Source organism: Nilaparvata lugens, chromosome X, assembly GCF_014356525.2.
Source record: "Nilaparvata lugens isolate BPH chromosome X, ASM1435652v1, whole genome shotgun sequence".
In the NCBI taxonomy this organism is placed as follows: Eukaryota; Metazoa; Arthropoda; class Insecta; order Hemiptera; family Delphacidae; genus Nilaparvata; species Nilaparvata lugens.
Genome location: NC_052518.1, coordinates 14,365,318 through 14,383,487, shown reverse-complemented (window position 1 = coordinate 14,383,487; position 18,170 = coordinate 14,365,318). Strand labels below are relative to the sequence as shown.

Below are 18,170 nucleotides of genomic sequence, written 5' to 3'. Positions count from 1 at the left end.
AGTTGTTATAATTATAACCATAACGTTTTATATCAAAGTTACACAGTATAAACGTAGCTAAAGGGAAAACTTGTTATAGGTATATAACACGGAATTATGTTTTAAAACATGAAGTTACATGTAACAAGTTAAATGAATTCATAACATTTTTGTTAAAGTTGTTATATAACCAATGTCTTATAACAAAGTTACACAGTGTAAACGCAGCTTAACACTATTTATAGAATTTTTGTATTTTTTAAACTTCGTTGTAAACCTAGTAGGCAGTTTGATAGAAATTTTTATAAAAATCTCTTATGGTGTTGAAAAAAGGCGTGTGAATGACCATTGCCAATATAGCCTAAGCCTAGGTAATAACACCAAATCCATGAAATCTATGTTAATTTGGTTCACTTCAGGTAGGATTTATATTTATTATGATGATATTTTGTAGATAGAAACATGATTTTGATGACTATATCGTCAAGAACGTTCATAATTATTACAGAAATAATTAAAAAGATTAAATCATTGTTCTTACATTTTCTTGTTTTCAAAGTTATTTTCAGAAATGTCAACACAGTAGGCTATAGATATGGTATTTCATTTGAATAGTAAGGTACCCACCTCACTGAGTATCGATAAAAAATGTGCTATAAGACAAGAATAGAGCTTATTCAGCAATCAAAACTGAAGCATTATTCGCATGTGAAATATACAATTAATTTTTAATGTGAAATACTAAAACTATCTTATTCAAAGTGAAGTTCATAATTGGAGGTTAGCGTCTGCAGTGCATGTCATGGTTGGTAACCTTATAAATAGCCAAGGTATATAACACCAGGTCTGGTGTTATTTTTTGAAAATCATAACGAAATAAGAGTTAATTTATTTATTTAAGTGAGTAAATCATTGCTTTATTGTTATTGGTTTTAGTGTGAACGATAGCATCGTTGCATTTACTTGATATTGGGTAGGATATGTGGTTGCAATAAAAATACGTAAAAGATAGACATTTCAACTGTAAATATCATTAAAATATTATCAAATAGATTTTATTAAGAATAATAGAATTATAATCGAATAATTTATTTTTATAACCTGACAAGTACATGAAAATAGCTAAGCCGTTGGGTTGGTCAAGCTGGTTATCAATGGTCTATTCGGCTTTTCTCTATATTGAGGTAAAGTCAAACTATGAAAGTATTGTTTTAGATATGAGGATTTTTATAAAATTGCTCTTTTATATCGTGTATAGACTCTTTTATATGTGTACAAACTCACATTTTCGTAAGTAGGCCTATTTTATTGAAATGCCCTAGTATTCTATGCTTCTCAGCCATTGAAATTTTTACTTGAGAACTACAGGAATCATCTTGAAGACAGGCAATAATATAATTTGTGTCAAAAAAAAAATGAAATAACACAAAAGATAGAACATACAACGATATTATGTAAGTAAACAAATTAATCTTATGTTTTTATTTTAATTGTTACTGACAAATTTACATCAAAATCTAGCAGAACATTGGCCAATTGTAAAATGCTACACTTGTACCTGCTGAAACTAAGGGCTGGTTGCACAAAAGCCGGTTAAATGTAATTAAATTCTCAAGAACCAATCAGAGAAGGCCTTTTGACCTTTTCAAAAATTAAACGGTGGCCACTTATCACAAATAAAAAAAAAGTTTCACTAACCTCACTTTGTTCAAGACTCTTTACAGACCTCTAATAATCACGCACACCTCTTTTAAAACATCTCTGGACCTAGAATTAAGCCGGTTAGAGATCAAGTTGAGTTATGTTTATTAGTGTTTTTGAGGTAGAAGGGTAGATTAGGGGGTTAGGTTTTTAGTTTGAAATATGCTGGAAGGGGTTGGGGTACAGGTTGAGGTATTATTACGTTTCAAAGAATAAATATTTATAATAATATTTACTAGTGAGCCCCTGGCTGAAAAACTTGCTCCAAATATTGCCTCTGATATTCCGTCAATAATTGTTCTATTAAAAACAGTGGAAAGTCTAGAAAAGTAGTGTTGAGTTATTAATTGCATGCAATTAGTTGACAGCTAATTTATGATTTGTAATGATATTCTTCTCAAGTACTTTCAATAATAAAAAAAGACGAAGTAGTGAGTCAATTTTGTTGGCCTACAAAATCAATTTTTAAAATTCAAATTTTTAAGTTGATTTATGAGAGCATCAAAAGTTATCGTTGAACATACAAACGAACCCACAGACGGACAAAGACTCGATCCTCCAGTTAGAAGTATATTCGGATAATAATTAGAATTAATTAGTAATTAGAAGTTTTTTTCGGATATGTTATTCATTATCAAAATTTTGGAACAGAATAGTTTTGGGCCATGCCTGTTGTTCTTTCCCGATCATAGTTATATGATTTGTAATTGTATCCACTGAAAATTAAAAAAATAAAGATACTTTACAATTTCCTGATATTCAGATTACCGTACCTCAGGTTTGCTAGAGCTATGACATTTCAGTTTTGTGCCTAATAAACAATTATTCTCATATATATTGTTTATTTTTTTGTGTGGCGAAAAATAGCGTTCGCACCACGGGCAAAAATGTGTTTCCGGCTCTCAATCTTTTCTAGTCCTCGGCCTACGGTCTCGGACTTGAACACCGATTTCGAGCCGGAAAAGTCTCATTTTCGGCCCTAGGTGCGAAATTACTATTCCGGCTCTCAATCTTTTCTTGAAAACCGATTTCAATCCGGAAAAGTCTCATTTTCGGCCCTAGGTGCAGAAATATACTATTACACACGCTTGCCTTTTTTGTTTTTATTTCAACCTGATGTCACGATTATCTGTTTCAAAATTGAAACATGATTATCAAGTCAAAATCATATGGTCAATACATGTTTTTTTAGTTTACAGGAACATTTTTTTCTCAATGAATAGTTTGCTAAAAAAATATTAAATATTCACTACTAGTAGTTCTGTGAACAGTAGACCTCACGCAGTATTCTCATCCACAAGTACCTGATTGAAATTATAGACCTTATGGAAATACAGCAGTAGACTGGCTCTTCCACACATCTGTATAATCACTTTTCAGCTGATTTATGATGAATAATTCTATAGTCTGATTTTTACTCTAATATTGGCGTATGAAGGAGGCTCCTTTTTCCTTTTATATTATCCTTGAAATGCAAATTTTCCAAAAACCTTGTATATACGTCGACGCACAATTAAAAAAGGAACATACCTGTCAAATTTCTTGAAAATCTATTACCGCGTTTCGCCGTAAATGCGCAACATATAAACATTTAAACATACAAACATTTAAACATACAAACATTTAAACATACAAACATTTAAACATTAAGAGAAATGCCAAACCGTCGACTTGAATCTTAGACCTCACTTCGCTCGGTCAATTAAAACTCAGGGACAATTTTTATTTTTCCACGAATATTACATGATTTCATCAGTGGAGAGAAGAAATTAAGTTTATATACCATGTGTCAAAACAAGGAAAAAATTTTCATCTCTTTTCTGTATAGGGCTACTTGTAATTTGAATATAAAGAAAATAAAATCTCAGTACCCTTTTTTTGAAAAATTTTATCACAACATGTTTTGGACATTTATGCCATTTTCAAGTGATATGAAGTAAATAAATGAATACTACTGGAAGATTCTTATTTTGATCATATGTTAGTGTATTCATATGTTTTTATGAACTAGGACTTTAAATTTTGGGTTTAAATTCACATGACTCTATCAAAAATTGGGTTATTGGTCTAATTGGATTAAGTTTATTATTTTATCTCTGTTTAATTTTGCTGCTTTATAAATATGAAATTCTTCTTTGACATTCAGTTTTCGACTTTTATTACCATAACTTATCTTGCTGTACATTTAAATTTGATTTCTTTTTTATCAGTTCGAATGCATCATTTGTTGTCCTATAACCTAGAATGAATTTATTTTTTGTAATGGTTTTTCTTATAGCTTTATTAAATATTGTGTTATATGGAACACAAATATATTCTTTATTTCCTACATTTCCTTGATTATTTTGAGTTCTCTTCTGTACCTTATTAATTTTCCTTTTTGTTTGTAAATCATTCTATCAATAGTTTTGGTATTATATCCATTTGTTATTGCCATATATTTTATTATTTTCTTCTCTTTTCTTTAATTATCTTTTGACATGGGAATATTTATTAGCCTGTATATCATTGAATTGAAAGTTGAACTTTGCCATTTTGTTGTATCTAAAAGTAATATTTTAAGTGAATCATCATAATTATTAAAAAATAAATTATATTGCTACCGGAACTTACAACTGTATGATACTTAGCTGATATTTAGCTGATAGCTGAATCTAGCACAGTAACTTATAACTGTGTATAGATTGATGATAGAGATCAATCTCACGCCTGATGATGTTGACACCCTACATGGGTAGTATAAGAGTTCATTTGCTCAAAAAGGTGAAAGATCTCAACAAATAAGGATTATTTATAAGGAATTAAATATTTTGAAAGCAGATTATTTGAATCTGGAAGGAGGGGAATAGAAAAGTTTCTGTGATTCTAAATTGTAGAATACAGTATCTAAGCCTATGGTATTATCTTTATTGATGTTAGGTACTGGAGTCAGGCTTCATGATTATCAGCTCATACTTGATATACAAATTTTCTTGCTATCCTTTTTGAAAGATTTGTCACTAGTTTACTTTTTCAAGGCATCTTGTAGCACGCTTCAAGAAAATACAGCTTGGAAATAGTGCTTTGTCAAACAATTATTGTAGATCACTAATATTCACAAATCTTGTTTTCATAGATTGTGTAAACTAACTCGAAATTGAATTTCACTAAATCTAGTCTTTCTTCTGTTAATTAAATTTAAAATGTAACATATATATGTTCTCCAAAATTGAAAGTAGGCTATACATTTTTGACAATATTGAAAAGTCATCGCTTATTTCACTTTCGCTTATTGTATTTTCTTATAGAATAATGTTTTCCAGGTTGAATGAACTCACCATCTTGGAAATCTGATATTTCTGGTGCCGAAGTCAAGATGCATTCGTCCCAAGAAGTTGAAGACGGAAGCCTCACCAAGTCCATCGCAACTACCTCATCAGTTGAAGATAGTATCGAGCCATGCACCAAAAAACAAAAACTTTCGTGTAAACATATCGGTCTTGAAAAAGCTTACGATTTATTCCCATTTGCCAAAAATGATACTTTGAGTGGAGATATTAGTGTAAAATCTGTAAATATTCAATCTGAGCCCAAAACAGAAATCGTCAATGATGGACAACATTGTTTCAAAGAAGAAGAATCTCCAGAAGATATCAATAACCACAATGAAGCCGATACTGAATTGAATTTAGAAAACAACAAGTCATTGAAAGAACTCTATGTTTTAGATGAATCTAATGGTTTTGATGATGGTGATGCAGAGGCATTATCTGATTCATCAAGCAACCATTCGTATGACATTCCTGATGATGAGATTGAAGCATTACTTGAGGAGGGAATTGGTGATACAATGATTAAAGACCAACCAAGGAAACCTTTGCCGTTCAAAAATGATTCTCTTAGAGAAAAGCTCATTAAACTTGCTAACCGAGTTGGAATGCCACTTTCTAGCTCTGTCGAAGGAAGTAATGTTGATAAAATTCCAAATCCTGATTCTAACAACTCAAAAGATACACCACCTCGAATATCTGATTGTGAAAATAGTTCAAATGATATTTTAAATCCTGATACTAACAATTCGAAAGATGATCCACCTCAAATATTAGGCTGTGGAAATAGTTCAAATTTAAATTCAGATCCAAATTCGTTAGATGTTGGATTACATAATTATAATTCCAAAGACGAGAATGCAGATACCTCTAAAGTGAAAGGTGAAACAGCTGATCTTGAATCAAGCAAACCAAAGACAAATAATATTGATGATGAAGAAGAGGAATGCAAAGTATTTAAAATAATTGATGATGACAAAAATGAACTAGAATATGAAGTTAGACCAAAGTTTGTCCTTGAGGAATTGGAACAGAATCATTTTGATCTTCTACCTGAAGGTTGGGTAAAGCTAACTCATCGGAGTGGAATGCCACTCTATCTACATAGGAAAAGTCGGGTATGTACATTGTCCAGACCATACTACCTAGGCCCAGGAAGTAATAGAAACCACAGCATCCCTTTGGAAGCCATCCCTTGTATGCAGTATCGCCGGGCGTTAGAGAAAGAGAAGCAGAAGAAGGAAGAGATGGCAGAGACAAGTAACACGGATGTATCTAATTTGCTGGCAGCCGGCAAAGGTCCTTCACCTCTGCTGCGGTGTGCTCGTATTGAAACGGTTGAAGAGAATCGTGCTTATCAGTCTCTTAAACATAAAGAAGTTCGTGACTACTGCTCCAAGCTTTTCCGTTTCAAGTCAATCAACTCAGTCAGGTACAAGTGCTGGGGAACACGCAAACTGATTGCTAGTCATAAGGAAGCTGAACGATTGCAGCGGCCCACTCTTCCCAATGGCACAAAACTGCTCAGGTTTGAGATACGCAATGCGGATGGCACTCCTACTAATCGGCCTCAAAAAGAGTGGATCATGAATCCGGCTGGTAAAAGCTACGTCTGTATTTTGCACGAATATGTTCAACACGCTCTTAAGAGTCAACCCTCCTATGAATTCAAAGAATTACAAAATCCCTCTACACCATACAGTGCTGAAATATCAATTGATGGCATATCGTATGGAAAGGCGTTTGGGACCAGCAAGAAGCAAGCAAAGCTGCTTGCTGCCAAGGCAGCACTTGAAATACTCATTCCAGATATGAAATCGAAGATTGATCCAGATGCTAAGGCTACTAAAGCGCAAGGAACCGATGCTCATCTTTCAATATTTGATTTGATTCGCATAGAAGATCCACGTGTTATTGAGTTCAGTAATAAGACAACTGAACCATCTCCCTACAAAATGCTGCTAACGTGTCTCCAGCGGAACCACTCATTGCCAACAGTCAACTGCAATTACGTTGTTAGCAAAAAGGAAAAAAAGCGGAATGAGTTTACAATAACCGTGGGCGGCCACTCGGCAACTGTGGTTTGCAAGAACAAACGCGATGGGAAGCAGCGTGCTTCGCAGGCTATTCTACAGGCTCTGCATCCTCATGTCACCACTTGGGGCTCCCTACTGCGACTCTACGGCAACCGATCAGTTAAAAACATCAAAGAAAAGAAGCAGCAAGAGAAGGAGATCACTCTTCTTCAAAGTAAGGCTTCACTCAATAAACCGAACTTTGCCATTCTCGCTAAGCTCCGAGAAGAAATGCAAAAGCTGCATGATAAGAAGAACCTACTCCAACCTATTGGAAAATTTGTGCCTCCTGATGGTGTCAGCGTTTCAAGCTTTTCATCGTCTGATCTTGATAAGCTCCACCTTGGCTCCAGTTCCACATCACCACCAGCATCCAGCATTGCACCAGCTCTCATCAGTATACCAGCTCTCAGCAGTAAACCAGCACTCAGCAGTACACCAGCAAGCTCGGACTCACTTCCTCTGTTTGTCAAGGTACCACAACCGATTGAAGTGGTGAGTAAACCAATTTAACAGCTTTCAATTACCTATATGGTAAGAACTGGTTGAATAGGATATGAATACGTATAGCTTGATAACATTTATTTAACGTATATTAATATTTTCATTCTCCTTAATTAAGAAGTGAAGACTTGATTATACTTCATATAATATAGTGATTACAGTATTATTTCATACTCGACGAGTATATTTGAAATAAGATTGTTCGTATTTATAACTCAATGATAGGCAATGGAATATGTGAATTATAATGTTATGCTGTTCTATCTTCCAAAAACGTGTTCTAGAATGATATCTCACTTGCGTCTCGACTCTACAATGAGCAGCTCATCTACGAAAAATAATATTTTTTTTTAAAGGACTTTCAACGGAGGTTGGTTACAATAAATAAATATCAAAAGTTGTTGATACCATTACTCACGCAAATAAAGTAATCATTAAACTAATTTTCAGTAGAGATATTCATTAGCCTCCTAATCTTTTGATTAATTTCTGATAGTGAAAACGATTGAATAGATTTAAATCTGAAAGTAAAATTCCAAATTGTTTTATTCATTAGATGAATGGATTATTTTTTGAGCTATGTGAGCTGTTATTCCAAGTGCATTACATTAGGTCTTCAATGATTTAAACATACTGTTAATTGTCACAAATTGAAAAAGCTTTTTGAAAAATTTGAATTGCTAAATGTGTAGGCCTACTGCTATTTTATAGTGTCTTCGTAATCATATGCAAGTAGTCCTATTTAAGAGTAGGCTATTAATTTGCAATAATATAACGTTATTTGGAAAATGAGACCCATACTTGATGGGACTAATATTTTCTCATTATTCAATTATAAAATTATTTGTGATAAATTATTTTTTTAAAATAAAAATTGAACCAAACCATTCAAGCTTTTTGAATTTGGTTAGCCTGCTACATCTATATATAATATTATTAGATAAAAATTGGTTTATACATGTACGGGATAGGAAATACACTAATGACGCATCATCACGTCTGAACTACTGAACTGATTTACTTGAACTTTTGCGTAAAGTTTCTTAATTTATCGAGTATTATTATAGGTTTATTTCCATTTTACTTAATCAATTAAGTATGGTTTTAATGATTGGAGCAAATTTATTCAATTTGTGATACAAAATTTACGTAAGACAAAAGCTTAATCAAATCTCTATTGTAATTTAGTACAGTTCTGAATACTTACAATATCAGCATGAAATTATAACAATAAATTCAAACTATTTGTGCTTCAAATAGACCCTTGCGGAGCACGGGTTTACCTGCTACTTTCATAATATTTATGGTGTTCTAATGCACAAGAAATAAGCTATTCACTAGATTTTTTCTCAATAATAGAATGTTCTGTTCTGCCTGAAACTCATATAGACCTACATAGAAATCTGTGTTCTATGTCCTAGTATTTCCAAAAAAGTAAGAAATGCATGTCGTCATAATTCATGCATTAATTTTCTTAAATGTTGTTATAAATACTATTTGAAACCATTAAAATAATTTAATAAAATTAATCATCCTGATTCGTTCATAACAGTTAAAATTAGAATAGCAGCATATTATCTCCCTCTTGTATTATATAAGTATATTAACTGTAGTTGAAACGTACAAATATTGGATCCCAACCTGAATAATAATAAGATTTCGCGACTGTTTTACTCCCTGGACCATTTTTCGTCATTGTTCGTTCTCTTAACATTCAATTCATTATTTATTCATCTTACATCATGGGAGGAAAAAATTAGCTGTTTCAATCCAGCATTTGTATGTTTCATACAGCATTTGTATGTTAATGTATGTTTTACAGAGGCTACATTCAATAGACATAGCTTTTTAAATTTGCTAAGCGTTTTAGAAACTCAACTGGTAACTGCTGAGGAATAATAAATATGAGTTTCAGCTCTCTAATGTATGAAGTAGGGATCGACATCCATTGTGGCTGTCCGAGTCCGGCCCCCAGCCAGACTCAATGTCTTCAATTTGTATCAAACCATAAGAGACCATCACAATAGTATCTCATAATATCCATAACAGACTCTATAGTGTGATCCGTAGGCCAAGGGTGACCGAACTATGGTTTGCAACTATATTGTGGTTTGAAGTTACGTTGGGTCTTTTTTGCATTTGCATGAGTTGTAGCATTTGTTAACTGTAGTGTGGGTCGCTCCAGCTGTCAAGTGTGCAAAAATCCATCCTTGCTGCACTCTGCTTGGTCGGATAGACATGAGAGCGATGGTAGAACTGAAATCAACATTCATTATTTTATAAGAGAGTTAGACTTGCGGGTTAAAAAACTTAATCGCTGTGGCAATTTATAAAGAACGATTTTTCTCGGTGCAAACGAACCGCTAAATTCATTGTATTAGTGGGGCCTTAGTTTTGTAAAATAATATTTTTTTTCATCTTAAACAGCTCAGTGCTGCTCTGGATTACGCGCCAAAATAGTCTGCTAGAATAATAATAAGATTCTTGGTCAAATTCCATATGGATTTCATTCATCTACTTCTCATCCATTGTTTCCCACTTGGTTGGTTAAAATATTTAAAATTATTTTCATCAATCTTCGCGGCTTTCTTTGAATGAGTGCTATAAAATGCTATGAGCATAATAATTATAATACTAAACACATGTGACTTCTCAATATTGTAAATATGATACGTGTAATGAAATTGACAAGAATTACATGAAATTCATCAGAAATAAACATGAAATTAGAAATTATTGGTGGTGAGGCTTTATTGAAGTCTGTAAACAGAGCAAGAACATAAGACATCAATTCTAGATAAATGTTAGTAAACTTACTACCTCTAGTGTGAAGCATTTCCTCTGTTGTTTTGGAAGGATCATTGAAAACAGTTTGCCTCATGTATGCTTCTAAGGCTGGGTAGAGGTTCTACTGGGAACTCTAACACATGCCTATAATGTCAGCCATCTCGTTCTTGATACAACAAGGATTTTATGGATTTCTACTGCGAAAAATTGTTTTGAAGTTCTAGAAAATGTTGACTTGAATAATAAAAAAGTACTTTTCTATGTTTATTCATTTATTTATTCAAACATTCCAATGTGGGAGCATGCAAAGAAACCCCAAAAAATTGTTCTCTAATCAGTTACAATAATTTCACAAAATAAGAATAATTTAAAAAGGTATCAAGATGAAGAGAAAAAAATAGAATTAAAACTAAAACATAGACTAATCTTATTTAAACAAAATAAAATAAATACATAAATTATAATTGAATAAATGATTAAAATAATATGTTAAATTCAATTAATTCAAGAATTTGGTCTACAAACATTGTTAAAATTAATTACTTCTTGTTAGATAAAGTAGGCTAGATATTAGATACAGTATAAGTAGGCTATCATTGTCTTTTTACTTTTTGAAGGGCATGAAAATTCTGTTGTATTTTTCCGCAAAAAGTAATAAATTAACTTTTCACAAAAGCCACTTCATTTTATTGAACCGTAAACATGAGTGAGAAAAAATAAAAAACTTGAATACCGTATTACAACAGCTGACCATTGAAATTCTAATTAATTGATCACCGAATTTGCTAGTGGGGCGCAGTACAAAATTATTCAATTACATTAGAAAAATTGATTTATCAAAAATCAATAAGGCCCGCCGCAGAATTAGGCCCAATAAGGCCCCAATACTTTTGTTGTGTTGAAGAAACAACGAATATTGAAGTGAAAGAAATTTTATTCGGGAACATGAATTATTATAAGCACATAATACAATATGTAATAGAACAGAACAATTTAGGCTGAAGTTAACCATGAACAAGAGAAGTTGAGAAGCAGAGAAGAACAAGTCCAGTTCACACTGATTGTAATTAATTTTAGCAATATGTATAGAATTGAAATCAGTGTTTGAATTAATTGTCTTTGTATTTATAGATTGTAAATAATGTAAATTAATGTAATTGTGAATAAATGTTAATAATTGTAATAAATCTTCAAGTTCTCTCATTCAGTGTTGCCACTGTGTTGCCAGCTATGGCGGTAAGTTTAAATGTTCCAATGTCACTATCATAACACCTCCCCCAACAAAGAAATTTACGGAGTAGGAGAATAGCGCTGTGGAGGCCGTCAATGTCGTAGAGGCCTAGCAGACCCCGGATCCAAATCGGGCAGAACTGGAACCGATTCAGGAAGGCGTAAATCAGGGATATTGGTAGTCAAATCCGGTGGAATAGAAGTAGGTGTCAATTCAGGTGAAGTCAAATCCGGTTTAGAAAAATCAAGTTGCTCAGGGGCCTGTGGTACAGTAGGAGAAGTCATCACAGGTGCAGGAGTCGTCACAGATGCAGGAACATTGAATTGATCTTGAAAATCTAGTGTTGCATCATCATCATCTTGGAAGCCATGTGAAATTTTCCTTATTTGATCCATATGCCGTCTCATGATTCCATAATGTGTCTGGATGAGAGCAATAGCACTGCCATCAAAAGAAATGATAGAGCCTGTGCTCCATGTATGGTCACGGAAAGCAACTGTATCACCAATTCGTAGTCGCGAATCTGGTTTGTCAGCTGGAGGTATGACGTTTTTCATGAGATGAGATCATATATCACTTGAGCCGGTGAAGTGCCTTTACAGCAATGAGGTGCTTTTCTGTAGCTGAGAAGGAAATTTTGAAGAGCCTGATGAATACCTTGAGAAGGCTTGCCAAAGAGTGCTTTTCGAATTGCAGCCTTGAGCGTCTGAACATACCGTTCAACTTGTCCATTCGAAGCTGGATGTTTCACTGGAGTTGCCATATGTTGAATACCATTTCCTTTCAGAAATGTCTGGAATTCAGCTGAGGTGAAACAGCTGTGGTTGTCAGAAACAAGTACAGAAGGCATTCCAAAACGAGCAAATGTTTCTCGGAAGAAAGGAATATTGCTTGTAGAAGATAGATTCGGAACAATGAAGACCTCGATCCACTTGGAATATGCATCCACTAAGATGAGAAAGTATTTGTTGAAAAATGGGCCAGCATGGTCCACATGAATATGTTGCCATGGAGCATCTGGTGGAAGCCACTTATGTATCACTCTAGCCGGTGATTTTGAATAGCGAATACATGCAGGACATGCTTGAGTTATGTTGGAGATGTCTCTGTCAATGTTATCCCAGAAGACATATGAGCGGGCCACAGACTTCATCTTCTAGTGCCCAGATGACCATCGTGTAATTCATGGAGTATGAACTTGCGAAGTGTAGAAGGAATGTATATGCGATTGCCTCGGAAAATACACCCATCTTGAATAGTGTATTCCTCAGAATTCTTCAGGTTTCCCTGTACAATCGAATAGTAGAGATCCTTAGAAGCGGGATCTGACATAGTTTCCCTTGCTATGTCAGTGGCAGATACTGGAAATTCACCAAGCTGGTTGCACTGGACCACCTCAGGTTCATCTATGATGTTGGTTGTAGACATGCTGGAAGCACGAGAAAAATAATCTGCATTTGAGTGATGATTGATAGAACGATAAGTGATGTGATAATCAAAACCCCTTAGAAATACCGCATAATGACCCAATCGAGTGACAGTCATAGTTGAAAGTGCCTTTGCTGGATTGAAGATATGTGTGAGAGGCTTGTGATCTGTCTGTAGAATAAACTGCCGTCCATAGACATAATGAAAGAATCTCTTTATTCCCCACACAATAGACACAGAGCCAGCGAGAGTGATCGCGGGCCCCAGGGCTGGACCTAATCCGGACCCCTAGGTATGGTATGCATGAAGGCGTTTTGTTTGTGTGGGGTACCGAGGGTCTAGGGATACTCCCCAGTCCCTGAGAACAATGTTGAATTACAGATAAAATAACTCATTTTGGTGTAATCTAGACCTGTTTTCACTTATTCATTCATAAATTATCTTTTCAGGCTATTTCATATTTAAGTAAACCACAAATTTAGGCACTCATTGAAGAAATACAAAATGGTTTCAATTGAAACCTTTAAAAAAAAATTGTACAATAGAAAATTTTAATTAAATCATCACAGATATGTAAATGTTGAATTAATTGAATAGACAATGGTATTTAAAAAAAGAAAAATACAACATGTTTTGATTGAAGAAATTGATTTTATTAATCCATATACATGACCACACAAAGTTACTACACAAATCGCTGACTGACTTAAAACGCACTATCATGTCCCCAATGACACTGTCCAAAATGACATTAAAAACTTTGTTCTTAAAAGTGGTCTTTGCATGAAGTTCATGTTCCGTATTGTCATCACACACCTCATCGTCCTCGTCAGCTGCTCTTTTTCGTTTCCTACTTCTTTTCTCTTCCTCTTCAAGTAGCTGCGGCCATCCTATGTTTTCAGCAACGACCAAAACTTCATTGAAGATTTTATCCCAACCATCATTCCACAAAACTTTCAAATCTTCTATCAATTGACTTAGATTCTTTGACGCTACATCTAAGGTTTCACCACGGTTCTGTAAAACTCTGTTGACTGTGTCAATGGGTTTCAATATTTTGTACCAAACCGATGCAAGAAGAAGGCAGTTGAAGCTCTTGAAGTATTTCTTCAGTCCCTCTACATCTCGACAACATTCTGCTGTCAAATTTAGTTTGATCACTTCCTCAAGTGCTTCTACTATTCCAGGAAGATGAGCTGCAACAGGTCTTACACTATCCACTCTTGCTGACCATCGTGTTTTTGACATGGAGTGAAGAGATCCGGGTATTTTATTTTTATGAAGTTACCCGACTATCCTGCCGAGCCTTAAGACCTGGACTGTTCAGTCCGAGGCCGATCGAAACGTGTATGGTGTCGCCTCAAGACAAAAAGTGGTCTCAAGGCCGGATTCCGGCCGCACTGGAATCCAGTGAGGCCCGGCCTCAAGACGGATTAATTTTAATTGCTCTTGAGGTGGAACTGAACGTGAATGGGGACCTTGGTTTTGTCTTAAGGCCAAAGCACCCGCTCTTTCCCCTCCGCCACATTTTCTACCATCGATCAACTCGTTTTGCACGTGTTATGGATAACAAAATTATTCTGAAAATCGATTTTTGATTTGCATTGTAACATAAAAAATCGATTGGGTTAAAGAAATGAGACGGGGCCTCTTCTCTGTGGTGAACAGAACTGCTCTAACAAATACATTATCAGTGCATGCGCATACTTCACTATTCTGGAGGAGCATTTCTACAGCGAGCCTCGTGTACTGCCAGTATCAGAACAGAATACATCTGTGGTAGGGATGAGTATCGATACATCGATGTTTCGACATCAAACATCAATGTTTACTGTTCAATGTTTTTCACTTATTGATGGTCTTACCTAGAGATCGGTCATCCGATATTTTTCTTAACTACAGAGTAAAAACAATTCTAATTTTTTTAAATTCAATTAAGGTTTTTTCTTTGAAGAGCATTATCTTGAGATGAAGAGGTTTTTTGTATCCTTCAGTCATGTCAATTTCAGAATCGCCATCATTAAAATGAAAACAAATTGTCTCAGCTGTTGAGGAAAGTAATCTACTATCTAGAGTAGGCTCAACTCACACGTGACTCAGGTCGAGAAGAGACTTGACTCTAGTTGAGAGCATGTGTTTTCAAATGGTGACGTCGCGGAGACTAAAATCGACTGGTCTGAGTGTCACCATTTGGTCACATGATCTCGACTAGAGTCTAGTCTCTTCTCGACCTGAGTTGCATAAGTGTGAGTTGAGCCTAAAACTAGACTCAAATCAATTCAATTCACATGGAAATAAATCCTTAAGTAACGCACTTTCTAATGTCATAGTTTGCCTTGTCAGTTTTGGAATCATTTGAAGCAACGAGTGTTCACTTTTCAATATTCAGGAGCTGTCCAACTGTAATTAGCAAATATGCGGAATATCTGCAAAAAATAATTAACTATCAAAGTTTACTTTAGAAAATTCAGAATTAACTTGAAAATTACAATTTTCAATATATTTTCCTTTACACACATACATAAAATACAAGTAATATTAAATTACAACAAGAATAAACAACTAGCAAAATTAGTACAAAAAAAAAAACAAAAATGTCCGTACAAGATGCTAATTCAGAATTTGGTGTAAAGGGGTGGGATTGAAGCTCTTCCAACTATGGTTACCCATGTACTAGGAAGGCTTTCAATCCTTGAGAGGGAAAAAAAGGATTAGGAAAAAAGGTGAGGTGGGATGATAGGATAGTTAATTTAATAAAGAAAAAAAAATAAAAAAAAGGTCCACACTAGATTGGTAAGTGAGCACACAAAAACACTAAGTTCCTCTTTTACTTTGTTTAATTTACAGGTAGAAAAAATAGTTCGTTTTAATCCAAATACTAATATCATGTTTTATTTTTTTAGTCAATTTTGCGCAGCAGATATATTCTTCAGGAATTTTATTTATCAATTTAGTGCTTAAATATATAAGTTGTCTTCTGATGGTTTCAATGTTTGTATTGTACATAAGATACTTATTTGAGGAGGGTCTCAGATTGTACAGGTTATTGATTGTGTTATTTGTGCAAGGAAAATTAGCTTTATGTTTGATTATATATTTCGCTACATTTATTACGTACAACTGCCTAACTGTTAACACATTAAACTCTTTGAAAGTCAAGTCGGTTGGGTAAAGTCTGGGTTTATTTAAAATTGTTTTGATTATTGATTTTTGAATTATGAAAAGCTCTTCTAAGTGAGAATTATAACAGCCCCCCCATACGGATATACCATACTGAATTATGGACTGGACCAGTGCAAAGTAAACCATTTTTAGATGTTTTGAGTTCAGAATTTTTTTTGCTTCGTAGAATTTATAGGATAGATATCTCATTCTTCTGCAAATAAATTTTATGTGTATGTCCCACTTCAAATTTTCATCTATTTGGACACCTAGATATTTGGTACTTTTGACTCTTTTTATAGTAGGGCAGGTGCAGTTATTGTTGCAGTTTGAGTGGAGTTTCAGATTTAAATTCTCATCAGGTTTACCAGTTGTATTGAATGCGAAGGTGATGTAATTGGTTTTTTCAATGTTCAGGCTCAGGGTGTTTCTGTCCAACCAATTTTTTATGAGCAAACAGTTCTGTTCTGCAATTTCATGTACCCCAGTCCAAGATTCCCCATGGAAAATAGCTGCAGTGTCATCTGCGAATGATATAGTTGTGGCGTTTTTTAATTTCAGCTTTAATAAGTCATTGACATATAATATAAAGAGGATTGGTGATAGTACCGTTCCCTGAGGCAAACCGTAGGAGGTCATTTTGGAGACATCAGTAAGTCCGTCGATTGTTAAAGACTGGGTTCTATCTCTCAAGTAGCTCTTTATGAGTTCTAGAAATATTCCCCTAAAGCCATATCTTTCGAGTTTATTGTAAAGAAAACTATGTGGTATAGTATCAAAGGCTTTTTTAATATCCAGGAAAACTGCTATAGATTTGTAATTGGAATTCAAGTTTTGTGAAACAGTATTAGAAAATTCAATTAACGCATCTTCGGTACTTTTCGCAGTCTGGAATCCAAATTGATTCTTATCTATTATTTTATGCTTGTTCAAATACACAACTAATCTCTTCTTTATAATTTTCTCCATGATTTTTGCTAGATTACTAATAAGGCTGATTGGTCTGTAGTTACTTGGGTCCAAGGGATCTCCTTGCTTGAATAAAGGTTTTATCTTGGCGGTTTTGAAATGTTTAGGGAAGTAGCCTTGTTCAAAGCATTTGTTGAAAATCACGGAAAGCGGCTGTGAAATAGTGTGGCTTATATGTTTGAGTACTGTGTTATTGAGATTATCCAAGCCTGGGGTGCAGTTATTTTTCAGCTCTTTTATTGTCGCTTGAACTTCATTGAAGTTTGTCGGTCTCATAAAGAAGGAATTCGGTAGAGGAGTTTCAATTACATCGTTGTTGAAATTGAAATTTGGAGAGCTTGTGGGATCATTGTTTATAGTTTTAGCCTGTCTCTCCCCAACATTGGTGAAAAAGTCATTCAACCTCTTGGCATCAACTCCAATTTTACAACACTCTTTCTTCCCCTCCCCGATAGCCTCATTAATACACCTCCAAAGCTTTGAACTATTGGTGTTACATTGTTCTATTTTATCCCTATAATAGTTATCCTTCGCCTCACTTATGAGCCTATTCAATGTATTACGATAAACTCTGTATGTATTTATCGAATCAGCATCTGCAGGGCCTTTTCTTATTTTATCATGCATTTTATCCCGTATAATAATTGATCTTATTATTCCGTCCGTAATCCAAGGTTTTAAGGGACGCTTTCGGCGAGGAATATACTTCTCAGTTTTACTTGAATCCATAAAACCATTTATACGATCCACAAAATTGTCAACTAGGGTATCTATAGTATCATCATTTCCAAAAATAGTATTCCAATTTTCTTTTTCCGATTTTTCAGCAATTAGTTTGTAGTTGTATGCAATTTTAACGTTATTTGTAGGCCTGTTTCTATGTGAAGTGGTTTCAGGATTTTTCTCATTACCCAAGTGTAATAGTACAGAATAATGATCAGTTATTGTTGTTTTGAAAATATTTCCAAAAATATAGTTGAATTTGCTGTTATTTTTGAAAAATATGTGATCTATGCACGATTCAGT

The 18,170-nt window shown here is 34.3% G+C and overlaps 1 protein-coding gene across 1 annotated transcript; it reads left to right on the top strand.

Moving 5' to 3' along the window:
* Nucleotides 1–1,122: 1,122 nt before the first annotated feature.
* Nucleotides 1,123–10,615, top strand: LOC120354787 (microprocessor complex subunit DGCR8-like). The gene is made up of 2 exons (XM_039442482.1): nucleotides 1,123–1,433; nucleotides 4,983–10,615. The coding sequence occupies exon 2, from the start codon at nucleotides 4,988–4,990 to the stop codon at nucleotides 7,574–7,576; it is 2,589 nt and encodes an 862-aa protein (XP_039298416.1). The 5' UTR covers nucleotides 1,123–1,433; nucleotides 4,983–4,987; the 3' UTR covers nucleotides 7,577–10,615.
* Nucleotides 10,616–18,170: the final 7,555 nt, after the last annotated feature.